The sequence below is a fragment of the Elephas maximus genome, chromosome 3 (assembly GCF_024166365.1).
Source record: "Elephas maximus indicus isolate mEleMax1 chromosome 3, mEleMax1 primary haplotype, whole genome shotgun sequence".
Classification (NCBI taxonomy): Eukaryota; Metazoa; Chordata; class Mammalia; order Proboscidea; family Elephantidae; genus Elephas; species Elephas maximus.
In genome coordinates this window covers 13271901-13290232 of record NC_064821.1, presented here as the reverse complement: position 1 = coordinate 13290232, position 18332 = coordinate 13271901, and the positions used below count along the sequence as shown (strand labels likewise).

Genomic DNA, 18332 nt, shown 5'->3' with positions numbered 1-18332 from the left:
AATATGGTGGTGAGGAAAAAGCAACAAAAAAGCTAAAAAACAACATCAGAAAACAAAGAAATAAATAAACACACACACACAAAGGAGCAAAGCAAACAAACCAAAAAAATCGGCCCATCAAGGAGGGGAGGGGATGGCACACGGGGCTTGCTGGGTGGGAGAAAGGAAAGGAAGGAAGGGAGAGAGAGAGAGAGAGAAACAACAAAAAACAAAAAAATCAAAATACAAACCAAAACAAAAAAATGGGGCTGGTGGGGGTGGGGCAGGCCCCGGTGGTAGTGAGCTAGTATTTCTCCTGCTGAGCAACCGTCATCCGTTGGCAAGCAGCAGAGGCCGCGTAGAGGCAAGAAGGAAGGGGGGTGGGAAAGCGTGTATCCTTGGTTACCAGGTGCTCTGTCTCCTGCTGGGAGCTTTCTTGGAGTTGCCTTCCCGTGCTCCCTGTTCGCAGTCTTCGGTGGCTGAGGTCCAAGATGGTGAATCTGGGCAGTAGTGAGATGATATCTCTCCGGTCGAGCAACCGTGACCCATTGGCAAGCAGTGGAGGCCTTGTACAGGGAAGAAGAGTGTGGGGTGGGAAAGCATGTATCCCTGGTTACCAGGTGCTCTGTCTCCTGCTGGGAGCTCTGTGAAATTGCCTTCCCATACTCCCTGCCTGAGTACTTTTATGGCCGAGGTCCAAGACGGCAGATCCGGCCATGTTAGCTGGTATGGGACTTCCACTCCATTGCTCTCCTCTTTCTCTGTTCTCTGTCAGTTTCTTATCCATTCAGTACTTGATCGAGTTCTTTATTCCTCATTTGATACTTAGGGTCCCAGGATTGACATTTATATCTTAGTGTTTTGAGTCTTTGCTGCAGGTGGATGGCATGATGCTTCTGTCTATAACATCATGTTGGCTGCGCCTCCCTGAAAGTTATATACTTGGAAGGCCAGGAAGTTGTATAACCACACAGATCAAGAAGTGAGACAGACTTACACACTAGTCCATTCGGGCAGTGGAATTGTCAGGGAGTTGTACAAACATGCTGACATCGTGGGACACTGGGCTCTTGTTGAAACAACCAGTTTGGCAGTGGGACAATCATGTAATTGTTCAGTCAGACATTTGAGCATACTGGGCATTCAGGCAATGGGAAAACGGGCTATTGTACAACGGACAGTGGGGAAATCAGGCTGTTATTTCAGCCAAAGTGTATTGCATAACAGCCCAACTTCCCCCTTTCGCGGTGCCTGATGGTCTTACCATCTGACTGTACTATAGCCTGACTGTCCCGTTGCCCAGCTGGTTGTACAAGCACCCAAGTAGTACACTGTCCAACTTTGTACAACTGACTGTGGTTGTATGTCTGCCACAAGCGTAGCAGCAGGACAGTCACACCATTGTAGAGCTAGACTTACGGATAGCGGGGCCATAGTTGGGTACTTGTACAATCAGATCGTGAGGTGGTTGATAGCCAGTTAGGCAGATGTACCATCAGACAGGTAGTGGACAATAATAACAGGAGCAAGATGACTAGAAACTGTCCATCCCAACTGTTGGTGAGAGGGACAACCAATTAAGCAGGGGGTTGTAAAAGGATGGTGACTCACTTGCTATACTGGGTCCCACAGACGAGAAACCGTGGAAGGGGCGGCCGTGGTGGCTGCGCACCCTGAAGCCATCACCCGCTAGGCCTCTGGGGAACGAGACGGAACGAGGCCAGCCAGGCCTGAAGCGCTCGGTCAACCGAGAGCGCTACGTGGAGACACTGGTGGTGGCTGACAAGATGATGGTGGCCTACCATGGGCGCCGAGATGTGGAACAGTACGTGCTGGCCGTCATGAACATTGTAAGTGCCTCCCCCTCCCTGGGTGGGGTCAGGAGGAGGGGTATTGCCACTCACCCCCAGTCCCTGACCTGGGCCAGACCAATAGAATGGAGAGGGGACGGGGTAAGTGCAAAGGGCTGCACTTGGCACTGAATGAGGGGATGTAGCAGAGTGCAGTGGATAGGAGCTTGGAGGCCAGAGCCAGACTGCCTGGGTTCAAATCTCAGCTCTGCCAACTTTTTAGCTGTGTGACCTTGGGTAATTTATTTTATCCTTCTTCCTTGGTTTACAAAAAAAAAAAGACCAGTTGCCATCAAGTTGATTCCAACTCATGGCAACTCATGTGAGTCAGAGTAGAGCTGTGCTCCATAGGGTTTTCAATGGCTGAGTTTTCAGAAGTAGATCGCCAAGCCTTCTTCCAAGGCACTTCTGGGTGGATTTGAACATCCAGCCTTTCAGTTAGCAGCCAAATGCTTAACCCCTTGCATCACCCAGGGACTCTGTTCCTTGGTTTACCCATCTATAAAATGGGGAGAATAATGCTACCTACACAGAGTCACTGTACCAAAACAATTGGTTGACGTTCAGCCATTTCAGGAGGTAGCATATGATCAAGAACTGATGGTACTGAAGGAAGAAGTCCAAGCTGCACTGAAGGCATTGGTGAAAAACAAGGCCCCAGGAATGGAAAGAATACCAATTGGGATGTTTCAAGGAATGGATGCAGCACTGAAGGTGTTCATTCTTCTATGCCAATAAATTTGAAGGATAGCTACCTGGCCAACTGACTGGAAGAGATCCGCGTTTGTGCCCATTCCAAAGAAAGGTGATCCAACAGAATGTGGAAATGATTGAACAATATCATTAATATCACATACAAGTAAAATTTTGCTGAAAATCATGCAAAAGCAGTTGTAGCAGTACATCAACAGGGAGCTGGCAGAAATTCAAACTGGATTCAGAAGAGGGCATGGAACCAGGGATATAAAATAACAGAAAGATGTTCACCTGAGTTTTACTGACTATGCAAAGACATTCAACAGTGTGGATCATAACAAATTACGGATAACTTTCTGAAGAACGAGAATTCTAGAACACAATTGTGCCCTTGTGGAACCTGTACACAGACTAAGAGGCAGTTGTTCGAACAGAACAAGGAGATACTGCATGGTTTAAAATCAGGAAAGGCGTATGGCAGGGTAGTATCCTTTCACCCTACTTATTCAATCTGTATGATGAGGAACTAATACAATAAGCTGGACTATACGAAGAGGAACATGGCATCAGGATTGGAGGAGACTCATTAACAACCTACGATACGCAGATGACACAACCTTGCTTACGGAGAGCAAAGAAGACTTGAAGCACTTACTGATGAAGATCAAAGACTTCAGTATCGATTACATCGCAACATAAAACAAAAACCCTCACGACTGGATAAGCAACATCATGATAAGTGGAAAAAAGATTGAAGTTGTCAAGGATTTCATTTTACTTTGATCCACAGTCGACGCCCCTGGAAGCAACAGTCAAGAAATCAAACAACATATTGCATCGGGCAAATTGGCTGCAAAAGACCTCTTCAAGGTGTTAAAAAGCAAAGATGTCACTTTGAGGGTTAAGGTGCGCTGACTCAAGCCATGGTATTTTCAGTCGACTCATATGCATGCAAAAGCTGGACAATGAATAAGGTAGACCAAAGAAGATGCCTTTTAATTACGGTGTTAACGGAGAATATCGAAAATACCATGGACTGCCAGAAGGACAAACAAATCTTAGAAGATGTACAACCAGAATGCTCCTTAGAAGCAAGGATGTCAAGACTTGGTCTCATGTACTTTGGACATGTTATCAGGAGGGACCAGTCTTTGGAGAAGGACATCATTCTTGGTAAAGTAGAGGGTCAGTTAGAGAGAGGAAGACTCGAGAATATGGACAGTGGCTGCAACAATGGGCTCAAGCATAGCAACAATTGTGAGGATGACACAGGACCGGGAAGTGTTTCATTCTGTTGTACATAGGGTCGCTATGAGTCGGAACCGATTCAAAGGCACCTAACAATAACAACATATAAAAATAAGCACAGCTGTCGGGCACTCTTTAAGATTAGCAACACACGCATGAGCACATATCTGTCTACATGCTGAGTTCTCCTACAAGCCAAAAAACCCAAACCCATTGCTGTCAAGTCGATTCCAACTCATTGCAACCCTATAGGACAGAGTAAAACTGCCCGGTAGGGCTTCCAAGGTTGTAATCTTTACCAAGGAGGCCTGGTGGTGCAGTGGTTAAAATGCTCAGCTGCTCACCTAAAGGTTGGCGATTCAAACCCAGCAGTCGCTTCATAGGAGAAAGGTGTGGCAATCTGCTTCTCGACAGGTTACAGCCTCAGAAACTCTGTGGGGCGGTTATACACTGTCCTGTGGTTGCTATGAGTCAGAATTGACTCAACTGCAATATGTTTGGTTTGATTTTGGTTAATCTTTATGAGTAGCTGATGGGTTCGAACCTCCAACCTTTTGGCTAACAGCTAAGCGCTTAACCATTGCACCACCAGGGCTCCTTTACTCACACAAGCACTGTCTTAGTCATCTAGTGCTGCTATAACAGAAATACCACAAGTGGGTGGCTTTAACAAAGAGGAGTTTATTCCCTCACAGTAAAGTAGGCTAAAAGTCCCAATTCAGGGCATCAGCTCCATGGGAAGTCTTTCTCTCTCTGTCAGCTCTGGAGGAAGGTCCTTGTCCTCAATCTTCCCCTGGTCAAGGAGCTTCTCAGGCACAGGGACCCCATGTCCAAAGGACACGCCCTGCTCCTGGTGCTGCTTCCTTGGTGGTATGAGGTCCCCAACTCTCTGCTTACTTTTCTTTCCTTTTATCTCTTAAGAGATAAAAGGTGGTGCAGGCCAAACCCCAGGGAAACTCCCTGTACTTTGGATCAGGGAGGTGAGTAAGGGTAGTGTTACAATCCCACCCTAATCCTCTCAACATAAAATTATAGTCACAAAATGGAAGACAACCACACAATACTGGGAATCATGGCCTAGCCAAGTTGATACACACATTTTGCGGGGGTGGGGGGGGGTACATAATTCAATCCATGGCAAGCACCTACCTATAAATTCATGCAGGCTTACCTTCCCAGCCCATGCGTAGACATACTCAGTTCCCATACTAGACTCTGATCAAGACTCTTGACCTCTTCCCCCGGACACCCCTCTAACCTAGAATTGAAGCCACTCCCGAAGTTCACCTTTCAGCCAAAGATTAGACAAGCCTATAAAATAAACAGTGACACTTGAGGAATGCTTCTTAGATCAGTCAAGTATACGAGATCAGATGGGCTACACCTGCCCAAAAACAAAGACAAGAAGTCAGGAAGGGAAAGGAATACTGGACCAATGGACATGGAGAACCTGGGGTGGAAAGGGAAAGGCAGAGAGTGTCAACACAGTGTGGGATTGCAACTAAGGCCCTGAAACAATTTGGGTATAAATTTTCTAATGAGAAACTAATTTGCCCTGTAAACTTTCACCTAAAGCACAATAAGAAAAGAAAGAGGCAGAAACAGCCATAAGGAAAATAAATATTGTTTGGAATGGAAAAAAAAAAAGACCTCTTTGAGCCTCAGTTTCCCCCTCTGTAAAATCAGTTATAATGGTATCTACCCCATAGGGTGAAGAATATTGAATATACCATGGACTGCCAAAAGAACGAACAAATCTGTCTTGGAAGAAGTACAACCAGAGTGTTCCTTAGAAGCAAGGATGGTGAGACTATGTCTTATATACTTTGGACTTGTTATCAGGAGGGATCAGTCCCTGGAGAAGGACATCATGCTTGGTAAAGTACAAGGTCAGCGGAAAAGAGGAAGACCCTAAATGAGATGGATTGACACAGTGGCAGCAACAATGGGCTCAAGCGTAACGATTGTGAGGATGGCACAGGACCGGGCAGTGTTTCATTCTGTTGTCCACAGGGTCGCTAGGAGTCGGAACCGATGCAACGGCACCTAACAACATAACAACACCTCATAGGGTGGGGTCCCCGGGTGGTACAAACAGTTAAGCCCTCAACTGCTAACTGAAATGTTGGAGGTTCAGGTCCACCCAGAGGCACCTCAGAAGAAAGGCCTGGTGAGCTACTTCCAAAAAATCAGCCACTGAAAACTCTAAGGAGCACAGTTCTACTCTGACACACATGGGGTTGCTATGAGTCTGTATCCACTCAACAGCAATTGATACCTCATAGGGTAAGGGTTGGTGTGTGGGAAGCTAGGTAGAAAGCACCTGGCATGTAATGATAAATGGTGTTCTTGTTTCACTGCAGCAAAATGAGAAGACAAAGCATTGGTAGACAGACAGTCCAGTGTGTCAACATAAAATCCCTGATACAACTGCATTCTGCCTCCTGGGGTTTCAGAGTTTCCTAAAACCTCCCACCAGGGTTTCCAGGGGCATTCCATATAGGGCAGAATGGCCCAGGGCTCCTGCACAGCCTGACCTCCTGGCCCCCCATCATCTGTGTCCCACTCACCTCCTGGGCCACTTTCTCTTTCCCTCTGACCGCTCTCTCCAGAGCCTCCTGCCTCCCTGTAGTTCCTGGGGCAGTGCTCAAGTTGGTACCTTTAGAAAGCTGTAGAAGGAGGCCATATCTGCATATCCCTCGGGCCACCTCTGGGGAAGACAGTCAAGGTAGCCATTTGAGGGTGGGCAGACAGGTGGAGGCCAGGTGGACAGACAAACTGAGTGGGACTGAGTTGAAAAGAAATGTGCTGGTAAGTAACTAGGGCCTTGCAAACAGGTGTACCAGGACTCGAATCCCACTTTCGACACCTACCAGCTGTGTGGCCTAACCTCTCTGCATCAGTTTCCTCATCTGTAAAATGAGGATAATAATAGCACCTACATATGTGAAGATACATGTAGTGGGCTTAGCCTGAGCCCGACCACACAGTGGGCACTTGATTAAAGCAAGCTGTTGTTGAGTTTTTTGGTTCATTTATGTTTTTACTCTGGGCTCCTCTTAAGACTCGGTCTCTCTTGTTTCTTGGAGGTCAGGTTGCCAAACTTTTTCAGGACTCAAGTCTGGGAAACAACGTTAACATCCTTGTAACGCGCCTCATCCTGCTCACAGAGGACCAGGTGCGGGTGCCCTACCCCTTCCCCTCCACAGCAGCATTGCCTGCCCTCAGGGTGACTGGCACCCACGTGCCTCACTCTGTCCACTCCCAGCCCACACTGGAGATCACCCACCATGCTGGGAAGTCCCTGGACAGCTTCTGTAAGTGGCAGAAATCCATTGTGAACCGCAGTGGCCACGGCAACGCCATCCCGGAGAACGGCGTGGCCAACCATGACACGGCAGTACTCATCACGCGGTGAGGGCCAGAGGGCTCCATGACTTGGGTTAGGGGACCGACCAAGGTCCAAACTGGGGGTGGGAGGAGCTGTGAAGCTTCAGCCACCCCTAGGGGAGCCAAGGACAGGGAGGGGCTGCTGGGAGCATACAGATGTGTGGAGGGGATATTGGACCATTTGAGCACTGATGCACTTACTCACTCTGCCATTCATTCATTCATTTGGTCACACACGTGACCAAGGTCACATCCCCAAGGTCATCTGGGGCCAGTGTATGAGACTACAAGTCCAGGCAGAGCTCAGCCCCCAGAGATGGGCGTGGGGGATCCAAGGGCATTAGGAAGGCAACCCACTCCCCTCACTGCCCCCGTCTCCTTCCACAGCTATGACATCTGCATCTACAAGAACAAACCCTGTGGCACGCTAGGTACCCGAGCCCCATAGGTTTCAGGCCCCTGTGAAGGCAGTGGGCTGGGGGACCCTGGCCCTGGGGGGAGACCTGGCAGGTTGGATAGGGCTGGCCAGCCCAGCCCTGAGCCCCCAGCCCCACCCCACGTGCCCGTTTCCCAGGCCTGGCACCCGTGGGTGGGATGTGTGAGCGGGAGAGGAGCTGCAGCATCAATGAGGACATTGGCCTGGCCACGGCGTTCACCATTGCCCATGAGATTGGACACACGTGAGGCCTGGGGACACAGGAATGGAGGGTGGAGAGGCTGGGTGGGTTCCCTAGCGCCCAGCAGAGCCAGCACCCCTCTCTGCAGGTTCGGCATGAACCACGATGGCGTGGGGAACAGCTGTGGTGCCCGCGGCCAGGACCCAGCCAAGCTCATGGCTGCCCACATCACGATGAAGACCAACCCCTTCGTGTGGTCATCCTGCAGCCGCGACTACATCACCAGCTTTCTGGAGTGAGGACATACTCCCCTGGCCTGACGAGGGGGTTGCACTCATGTTGGGGGGCTAGGCTCTGGAAATCAGGGCTGCATCTGGGAAGGGTTCTGTCACCTAGGGAGATAAAGGGCACTCCCTGGGACCCCCTGCAGCCTCCCAAATGTGACAGGTGCCTTTCTTTTGCCACAGTTCGGGCCTGGGGCTGTGCCTCAACAACCGGCCCCCCAGACAGGACTTTGTGTACCCAACAGTGGCGCCTGGCCAGGCCTACGATGCAGATGAACAGTGCCGTTTCCAGCATGGAGTCAAATCGCGTCAGTGTAAATACGGGGTAGAGAGAGCCTTCCTGCTTTCCTTCCTGGGAGGGGAGAGGGCACAACCAACAGGGTGGGAGTGAGCCCTTGGCGGAGGGAGGACTGGGAGGACAGAGGTGCCTGGGGTGTACAGATGTCACAGACAATCTTTGGGAATAAGACAGGCTTCCTAGAATGGGACTCCTGGTTCTCCAGACACTTCCAGATTTGGGGGCTGGGCTGGGGAGAGCCCTGAGAAAGCCACTCTCTGTCCAGGACCTCAGCTTGCAGAGGACCAAAGTCTCAAGACCCATAGGTAGGCAGTTTTTAACTAAATGGCCAGACATGGTGGAGACAGTTTCCCTGGGGACAGGCTGCCTTCCCTGCTTGGCAGAGCACTGGACCGAGCCTTCCAGGGACGCCCTGTCTTCACTCCCCATGGCCCCAAGGGCGCTTCTGGCACCAGTCCTTGGCCAGATGGGCTCTGAGCCTCTTGACCACTCCCCCTCTCTCGCAAGGTTTAGACCCAGTTCCCGAAGCCCCATAGAGAGGGAGCCAGGATCCCACAGCACCACCAGCTGGATCCAGGAAGTTCAAGGCCTGCTGGCTTCCTGCCTCAGCCACTGGGGGCTACTGCTTAGCCAGGGTCTGCCCTTTAGCTCCCTAAAAACATGCCCTGACTCCTAGAGCCCTGGGCCCAGCCTCAACCCTCTAGGCCTCCAGATTCAAAGGATCAGAGCAAAAGCTTGTATAGCCATGTTTAAGCTAATGCTATGGCAACTCAAAGCAGGCACTGGGTGGCTGTTAAGATGCCCTCACTTCATTTTCTTGGTTCACAAATACTGAACAGCTACCAGTGCAAGACAAACAAACCCTGGAACAATTTCTGTTAAACATTCCACTCTTGTGCCCCTGCCCCCAGCCCTAATTTGGCCGGTAACTTCAAGGCCCTCCAAGGAATTACTAAAGAATCCAAAATCTACTGAGGATGTGCTGTGTCCTGGGCATCCTAACAACATTTACTGTGCACTCACTATGTGCTAAACATGTTATATGGATCATCTCATTTGAGCCCTGGACAATCCTATGATCCCTATTTTACAAATGAAGAGACTGAGGCCTAGGGAGGTTGGTTTGTCCAAGATCACAATTCAAGGTCATGGCAGAGCTGGAATTTGAACCCAGGTCTCTCTCTGACTGCAAGTTTTAGAAGGCAGGGGAGGGGGAACCTGTCAGAACATCAAGCTTGGGTTGATACTGGCTGTATGTCAAATTGGGGGAATTATTTACTACAGGTAAATGGCTTAACAGATATAAAGAGCTGGGCCTAGTCCCTGATCCAAGTATAGCTGTGGTCATTTTTACCTGGTAACGGGGCGTTTATTCAATCCCTTTCATATCTGCCCTGTCACATGGATCTCACAGCCTTGTGATGTAGGAAAGCAGGTATTAGACTACTCATCCTGTAGATCAGGAAAGTGAGGCCCAGAGAGGGGAATTTTGTTGCAAGTCAGTGGCCTGAGATTCATTCAGATATACCACAGTGCCTCCTTATGGAGAAGAGGCCTAAAGCAGAGCTGGAATAGACAGGTCTCTGGAAGAGGTGTCAGAAGTGGGATTGGGGCCTAACATATTTTTAGAAATGGCCAGGGGGACATGGGCTTAGTGAAGCAAGAAAAACAGGCCAAGTTTTTAGCCAAGAAGTAGTCTCTGAGAGGGCAAAAGGCAGGGACACTCTGGAGCAGATGTGAAGGAGCAGACAACCCTCCAGACTTCTTATGTGCAAGCATAGCCCTTCCTACAGCCATTGGTGGGTCCAATTCCAAATTCTCAAAGCTTGGGAGGATTAGGTTCAAAGACAGGAGTGCACATTTTTATCAAAGAGACAGATGGCTCTCCCCTTCTCAGAGGAAGACCCTTTGAGGTGAGCAATATATAAGCTAGAGGGCCTGACCAGGGATAGGGTTTGCTGCCAGGCTTGGGGAAGCTCAGGCTGGATTCAAACAGGAAAACAGTAGGCTGCTTTTTCACTGGAGAACGTAGAACATCTCACACAAACCCAGCCTGGCCTTGTCCCCTCCTCAGTCCCCCATAGCCTAAAAACTTGGGGGGGCTTCCCCAGTTTAGGGAGAGGAACCAGGAGAACCACCTAGCTGGGAAAACCAGAGATGGGGCCCTTGACTTGGGGCACCTTCTGGGCCTGATTTTTCAGAACCACTGCTATCCCCAGAAATAGGGTCTCTGTGAGTTGGAATCCCCTCAGCCCCAACAGATAACAGCTAGCCCAAGAGGAAGCCAGATCCCTTCCTATTCGGCCCTTAGCAGGTCCCAAGGTTCCTCCAGAAACTCAGGAGGCACCAGGGGCCGAACTGAAAAGTGGTTACTGGTAAGGTAGCTGTGACCTTACCTGTCTGAGCCTTGGTTTTCTCATGGTAAAATGGGGACCAAAAAATGCCTAAAGGAATCTGTGACACCCGTAGGTGTTTCTTAAGGACAGATTACTGGTGGAGGAGGGGTTCCAAGCCATGCCCCAAAAGGGGACCCAAGAAGACCCGCTGAGACCCAGGAAAGGAGCGCTGGGGCCCTGCCCCAGGCTGGCAGCCAGGACGCCTGGGTCCTCCCAAGCCGGGCGGGCTACCCAAGGGAGGGGGAAGGGAGGGCGAGCCTGAGAGGGCGCCTCGGCCCGCAGGAGGTCTGCAGCGAGCTGTGGTGCCTGAGCAAGAGCAACCGGTGCATCACCAACAGCATCCCGGCCGCCGAGGGCACACTGTGCCAGACGCACACCATCGACAAGGGGGTGAGAGCCCGCCACGCCCCCAGGGGAACCGTGCCCCTCCCGCTTGCCTAAGGATTGGGCCCGCCCCAGGTCCTGACCTTATCTGAGGCCACGCCCCCGTACCCCAGCCACTCCTACCTGCCTGCTCCGGCCTGGTCCCTGTCCTTCCTCCCCGTCCCAGAGTGGCTCGGGACAGGGGTAGGGCGCCGAACCACCATGTGCCCGCGGAGCCTAACTCACCCTGTGTCCGCTCCCCATCCTCGTAGTGGTGCTACAAGCGCGTGTGCGTCCCCTTCGGGTCAAGGCCAGAGGGCGTGGACGGGGCCTGGGGCCCGTGGACCCCGTGGGGCGATTGCAGCCGGACGTGTGGCGGAGGCGTGTCCTCCTCCAGCAGGCACTGCGACAGCCCCAGGTCAGTCCTCAGGAGCACTCCCCCCTCCCCGGGGAGATGGGCTGTCCCCTCGCTGTCACCCCATTTCTTTCCTCCCCTCCCTCCTCCAGGCCAACCATAGGGGGCAAGTACTGCCTGGGCGAGAGACGGCGACACCGCTCCTGCAACACAGACGTGAGTACCCCCAGGACCCCAAGCCCTGTACCCCTGTTCCTGTGGCGCCCATATCTGCTCCACCCCTACCTGTCCCTGGACCCCACCTCGTTGCACCACCCCAGGGACCTGATCCCTCTGATTCTCCCTCTTCTTTTTTCCTTTTAATATTTATTTTTGTGGCAATATATACTTTTTTAATATTTTATTTTTGTGGCAGTATACACAACCAAACAAACATCCATTCACAATTTCTCCATGGAGAGTTAGTTTGGGTCACCATTCTCATTGTCTACCCAGATTGCTTCATCATCATTAATTTAGACTCCACCCCTTCAAGTTCTCATTTGTGCTTTAGATGAACTGTACCAGTTTACGCTCAGATAGATAATTCTGTGTAGGAGCATTACGCTCGAGGCAAACATTTTTATTAACTGGGCTAAACTGTTGCTTAACAGTGGCTTCACGAGGTAGTTTTGGCTTAAGGTTTACAGATTACTTTCAGGCACTAGATTCAGGGGTTTCCCCAGTCTCAATGAATCCAGTAAGTCTGGTTCCTATTTGAGTTTGAAATTCACTTCCACGCTTTCCCTCCTTTTGATCCAGATCCATCTTTTGGGTCCTTGACCAAAATGTTCAGTAATGGTAGCTGGGCACCATCCATTTCTTCTGCTCTCATGGTAACATCCCTTTTCTTTATATGTTCAAACTCAGCAGGTCGCTCTTCCCCCCTTGAAATAGTTGCTTGACCCTACAACCCTCTGCAGTTACAGCCCAGTCTGCCCCCTCCTCCCACGGCCCAACTTCCCTAAAGAGCTCCCTCTCACTAAGCCCAGTGGCCATGTTTGCATTCTCCTCCACTTGCCCTCTAACCCAGGACCAACACCTCATTCTGAAGCCCCTTTTCTTCCCTGCGCTTCCAGTCACCCCCTCACTCTCTTGGCTTGCACCCTGTCTTTTAAGCTAAACCAGTTGCCTTCAAGCTGATTCCAACTCATGACGACACTATGTGTGTCAGAGTAGAACTGTGCTCCCTGTAGGGTTTTCAATAGCTGATTTTTCAGAAGTAGATCGCCAGGCCTTTCTTCCAAGGGCTTTTTCTTGACTGTCTCTTGAATGCTGGGTTTCCCCATGGCTGGGTATGGATGCAGATGAGTCTTATATATACCCATTTGCCCACCACTTGTCACCAGGGTAACTCATGTCTCCAAGGATGCCATAGGTCCCTGATATGCATAAAGTTCAAAACAACTCAGCAACCTTCCCCAAAGTCTGCTCCTATCTAGGCCCCTCTCTCAACAAAGGCCCCACTGTCGTCTGCAACCCAGGTGTCATCCCTAATTCACCCCAACCTCTAATGAGTCACCTGCTGTTGTCATTAGCTGCTGTAAGATTGGCCTCCCAACTCGTGGCGACCCCATGCACAGTGGAACCAAACACTGCCCGGTCCTGCACCATTCCCCATGATTGATTATGGATTGGACTGTTGGGATCCATAGGGTTTCACTGGATTTTCAGAAGCAGATCACCAAACCTTTCTTCCTAGCCTGTCTTAATCTGGAAACTCCACTGAAGCCTGTTCAGCATCATAGCAACATGCAAGCCTCCAATTGACAGATGGTGGTGGCTGTACTTAAGGTGCATTGGCCAAGAACCAAATCTGGGTCTCCCGCATAGAAGGCGGGAATCTTACCATTGGACCACCACTGTCTCCATATGAGTCACCTAGTCCTGCCTCAAATGCATTCTAGCCCAGGCCACCATCCATCTCCCCTGGGCCAGCACAGCCTCCTCCCAAGCCTCCCTCCCCCTAGCCTTGGCCCTTCTCTGCAAGGGCCTCCACCCCAACTCCAGCCCCCACACCTGGCCTCCCTCCCTCCCATGCCCCCAGGACTGTCCGCCAGGCTCCCAGGACTTCAGGGAGATGCAGTGCTCTGAGTTTGACAGTGTCCCCTTCCGTGGAAAGTTCTACACATGGAAGACATACAGAGGAGGTGAGGGGGGAGGGGCTCCAAGGCCGGCATGGGAGTGTCCAGCAGCAGGTGGGTGCAGCATCATGGGGTCTACCCTCAGCCCTCTTCACCAGCACAGCCAGAGTGCCTGGAGTTGGGCTCCATAGTGCTGCAACTGGATGCTGGGAGCCACCCCCCAACCCCCACCACCCAGCCCTCCCATCCACATTGGGCCTAGGCTCTGCCCCTCTTGCCCTCATGTCCCCAGGGGAGAGGGCAGGGGTCCCAGGACCCAAGGTGTGACGGGGCCGTGCCCCCCAGGGGGCGTGAAGGCCTGCTCACTCACGTGCCTAGCAGAGGGCTTCAACTTCTACACGGAGCGGGCAGCGGCCGTGGTGGACGGGACACCCTGCCGCCCCGACACAGTGGACATCTGCGTCAGCGGCGAGTGCAAGGTGGAGGGGATCCCCAGGAGAGGGGCATGGGGGGCCAGGTAGGCACCTCACTGAACCCTCACCCCGACCCTTCACAGCACGTGGGCTGTGACCGGGTCCTAGGCTCTGACCTGCGTGAAGACAAGTGCCGTGTGTGTGGTGGCGACGGGAGTGCCTGTGAGACCATCGAGGGAGTCTTTAACCCAGCCTTGCTGGGGGCCGGTGAGATACTCCAGCTTCCCTCCCACACTCCCATTTGGGCCAGGTGGAGCTATCCCCCCTTAATACTTGAGACCAGGAACTCCTCAGACCCTGGGGCCCAGTGGGGTGTCCAAACCAAAAACCAAACCTGTTGCCATCAAGTCGATTCCAACTTACAGCCACCCTATAGGGCAGAGTAGAACTGTCCCATAGGGTTTCCAAGGAGCACCTGGTAGGTTCAAACTGCTGACCTCTTGGTTAGCAGCCGTAGCTCTTAACCAGTATGCCACCAGCATTTCCAGTGGGATGTCAGGGACCCTGAAAAAGCCTGGGTACACAGTGACATCCCCAGACCTGGGTCAAGAAGGGCACCAGCGACTGCCTAGGGTGGGCCCTGGTGCTAAACGTTGGTAACTGGGAAGTCTGAGGTGCTGAGAGGGAGTCCATCAGTGGTGTGAATGGTTAATGTGCTCGCTACCAACCAAAAGGTTGGGGGGTTCAAGTCCACCCAGAGGGACCTTGGAAAAAAGGCCTAGCAACGTCCTTCCAAAAACTCAGCCATTAAAAACCCCACGGAGCCTTGTACAACTCTGACACAGTTGGGCTTACCATAAGTCAAAATAGACTTGACAGCAACTGTTTTTTTTGTTTTGTTTTTTAAAGGGGTTAACTGAAGTCACTCCCCTCCCCCACCCTGGGGGCCTCATGCTGGGCCACAAGGGGTCACTCTGAGCCACAAGGGACTGAGGGGCTCACTGTCTATGTGAGCAGGAAAAGGCTCACCAGAAGGGATATTCAGAGGGTGTGGAGAGCTTAAGCAGCCTTCCCAGCCTCTCCTAAAGGAGAAAGAGCCTCAAGTGGGAGGAAGGTCCATGGGAGGAAGGTTCCAGAAGCTCTGAGGAAGCTGGAGCATATACTACCAGAGGAAGGGAGTGTAGCAAGGTGAGGTGGGAGGGCTGCCAGAAGCCAGCTCACAGGCCAACCAGGAGAGGGTTGCAGAGTTGGGATTTCATTCCCCCAAAAGGATTAGATTGGGGTTTTACAAGGGCCAGCCTGGCAGCTGGCGTCCCAAGTGGGATAACGTGGTGATCGGAAGTCAGGAGGGGCAGTGAAGATAAATTCAGGGCCTAGGACAGCAGACCTTGAGGACTGACTGGATATAGGAAGGAGGGAGAGAGGGGTCCACACCCACATCCAAGTGAACACTGGTGGACACTGGGCTGTTTCTAAAATGGTGGCTGGCAGGAGGAACAGGAAAGATGCTGAGTTAGGACACAGGGAGGTTGAGAGGGGCCAGAAGAACACCACAGTGAGGTCTGGTGGGTCCAGGAGAAAGAGCTGAGAAGGTGATGGAAATAGGGGGTCCTCAGCCCTGGGAGACACCGATCTGACCCCTGGGGTTCAGTATTGTTGATTGACCCCTGCCCGAGGGGTGGGAGATTGTAACCTGGCTGCAGGGAAATGTGGGTCCAGACACACAGTAAGACTTGCGTTCAGGGTTCAGGGAACAATGATAGGGCCCAGGCTGACAAACTAGGACTCACGGAGGGCACAGGTGGGCCAGGTTGGAGGATTCACAGGTGCCCAAGATCATCCAGTAGCAAGAGGTAGAGCCAGTTGCAAACCCAACTTTGGCTACTACTATATACACTCCATCATGTCATACTGTGTGAGTCAGGGTCTCTGCCATGCCCCCTTCCTTCCACCCAGGCCTGCTTATTGGGGTGGCGGGTGGAGGGGTCATACCATTTTGGTAGTTAGAGAGGCAGGAAGGTTTGGGTTCAAATCCCAGCCCAGCCACTTCCTAGCTGTAAAACCTGGGCAATTTGCTTAGCTTCTCTGGGCCTTAGTTTTTCCATCTGTAAAACAGGATTGATGACACATCGAATTCACGGAGCTGGAGTGGGGTGCAGTGGGGTGTCCCTGTGAGCACTTAGTGCCTGGTACACAGGGAGCCCTATGTGGTTAGCTGTGATCATCAGGGGCCAGAGGTGGGGGAGAAGGCAGATATCTGGGAACGAGCCACCTGGGCAATATCTGCGCTCCACTGTCCAGGGTACGAGGAAGTCGTCTGGATCCCCAAAGGCTCTGTCCACATTTTCATCCAGGACCTGAACCTCTCTCTCAGTCACCTGGGTGAGCTGGAGGTGGGGGATGGGGAATTGGGGGCCAGCGGGGGGTCAGCGTAGCTGGAGTTCTGAGCCCTGCACTGTCCCCCAGCCCTGAAGGGGGACCAGGAATCCCTGCTGCTGGAGGGGCTGCCTGGGACCCCCCAGCCCCACCGCCTGCCCCTGGCTGGGACTACCTTCCAGCTGCGACAGGGGCCAGACCAGACCCAGAGCCTAGAAGCCCTGGGACCTATCAACGCATCTCTCGTTGTCATGGTAACAACAGGCACCAGAGACATTTGGAGGGAGGCTCAAGCTGGCTTGGAGCCACTGTGTGACCCCCTGATGTCCCTTTCCAGGTGCTGGCGCGGACAGAGCTCTCCACCCTGCGTTACCGCTTCAATGCGCCCATTGCCCGCTACGCACTGCCTCCCTACTCCTGGCACTACGCACCGTGGACCAAGTGCTCCGCCCAGTGTGCAGGCGGTGAGGCCAGGCAGGGCTGGGGCGTGGGCACTAGGCACATGGGCAGAGGTCTGGGCCACAGGGCTGAGCTGGCCTCTCACCCCGCCCCAGGCAGCCAGGTGCAGGCCGTGGAGTGCCGCAGCCAGCTGGACAGCACAACTGTGGCCCCGCACCACTGCAGTGCCCACAGCAAGCTGCCCAAGAGGCAGCGTGCCTGCAATACAGAGCCCTGCCCACCAGAGTGAGTGCCTGCCCTGTTGGTAGGTGGGGTCACCCTGGGTGGGGGGAGAGTGCTCCCTGGGCCAGAGAGAGTGCCCCTGGGGGTGGGCAGCAGGCCTTAGCTGAATCAGGGTGACAGTGCACCTAGAGTTGGGGCAATACTGCTCCTGAGTGCTCCCAAGGAGGGGGAGCCCACTTTTCTGGGGGGTCAGGGTACAGCACTTCCATAATTGGGGCAGGAGTGCTCCCCAAGGTGGTCAGAATTAGAACGATGGAGCTCCCTAGGCAAGCTAACCATCCTGGTGATCATCTCCCCTTAGGGTAATGCGCCTCCCCACCCTCAATCTAGGTGAGGGTGCAGGGTAAGGATGCTCCAAATGGAGGCAGCTCTCTTAGGGTTAGTAGTTATGCTCCCTCCTGGGGTAACAGTGCTCCCTCCTGGGGCAATAGTGCATCCGTAAGGATGCTGGGGGTATGAGTATCATGGTGCCCCAGTGTCAGGGTGCAGCAGATCCAGAGTCGGAGCCCCAGCATACCCCCTGTGACCCCATAACCCATCTCACCCCTCACAGCTGGGTTGTAGGGAATTGGTCACGCTGCAGCCGAAGCTGTGACGCCGGTGTGCGCAGCCGCTCTGTTGTGTGCCAGCGCCGCGTCTCAGCCGCAGAGGAGAAGGCACTGGACGACAGCGCATGCCCGCAGCCCCGCCCACCCGTGCTCGAGGCCTGCCAGGGCCCCACATGCCCGCCCGAGTGGGCCGCCCTGGACTGGTCTGAGGTCCGCCACCCCTTCCCCCGGTGCCCTGCCCACACCCTGTGCATAGAGGGCAGGGGCTGGGGTGCCCATGGCTCCATAGTCGCGAGCCCCTCCCGCCAGCCCCAGTGTTGACCTTCGACTAGTCCAAGTTAGCCGCCCCCACTCCTCCAGTCCCCTGTGCACTTGGGGCGACTGCGGTGCCCGCTGGGGTGCCCACGTGTCCACACCCTGCCCACCCCCTGCACACGTGGGGATAAGAGTGCCCTCTGAGGCATGAAACACCCCTCCAACCGCAGTGCACCCCCAGCTGTGGGCCCGGCCTCCGCCACCGTGTGGTCCTTTGCAAAAGCGCTGATCACCGTGCCACGCTGCCCCCTGCACACTGCCCACCCGCAGCCAAGCCGCCGGTCACCATGCGCTGCAATTTGCGCCGCTGTCCCCCGGCCCGCTGGGTGGCGGGCGAGTGGGGCGAGGTAGGCGGGCACACCCGGAGTGGGTAGGGGGGTGGCAGGGGGCGGGGCGGCAG

General features: G+C 53.2%; 1 protein-coding gene across 6 annotated transcripts in view; it reads left to right on the top strand.

Annotated features, from left to right (window-relative positions):
• Positions 1-18332, top strand: part of ADAMTS10 (ADAM metallopeptidase with thrombospondin type 1 motif 10) — a 31368-nt gene that overhangs the window by 10415 nt on the left and 2621 nt on the right. For 5 of the 6 annotated variants that reach the window (XR_007516457.1, XM_049876734.1, XM_049876733.1 and 2 more), the window contains 19 exons: positions 1612-1829; positions 6868-6951; positions 7042-7187; positions 7551-7594; positions 7738-7843; positions 7929-8075; positions 8248-8389; positions 11041-11148; positions 11394-11539; positions 11629-11692; positions 13563-13665; positions 13945-14078; positions 14156-14279; positions 16314-16394; positions 16479-16642; positions 16726-16852; positions 16943-17072; positions 17623-17827; positions 18103-18279. Coding sequence is in view for 5 of the 6 variants with exons in the window: in XM_049876734.1 (XP_049732691.1) it covers positions 1612-1829; positions 6868-6951; positions 7042-7187; positions 7551-7594; positions 7738-7843; positions 7929-8075; positions 8248-8389; positions 11041-11148; positions 11394-11539; positions 11629-11692; positions 13563-13665; positions 13945-14078; positions 14156-14279; positions 16314-16394; positions 16479-16642; positions 16726-16852; positions 16943-17072; positions 17623-17827; positions 18103-18279 (2450 nt within the window). In the remaining variant the exon portion in view is untranslated. Of the gene's footprint in view, positions 1-1611; positions 1830-6867; positions 6952-7041; positions 7188-7550; positions 7595-7737; positions 7844-7928; positions 8076-8247; positions 8390-11040; positions 11149-11393; positions 11540-11628; positions 11693-13562; positions 13666-13944; positions 14079-14155; positions 14280-16313; positions 16395-16478; positions 16643-16725; positions 16853-16942; positions 17073-17622; positions 17828-18102; positions 18280-18332 lie in introns of those variants that run through there. The other variant, XM_049876735.1, reaches the window with a different exon arrangement.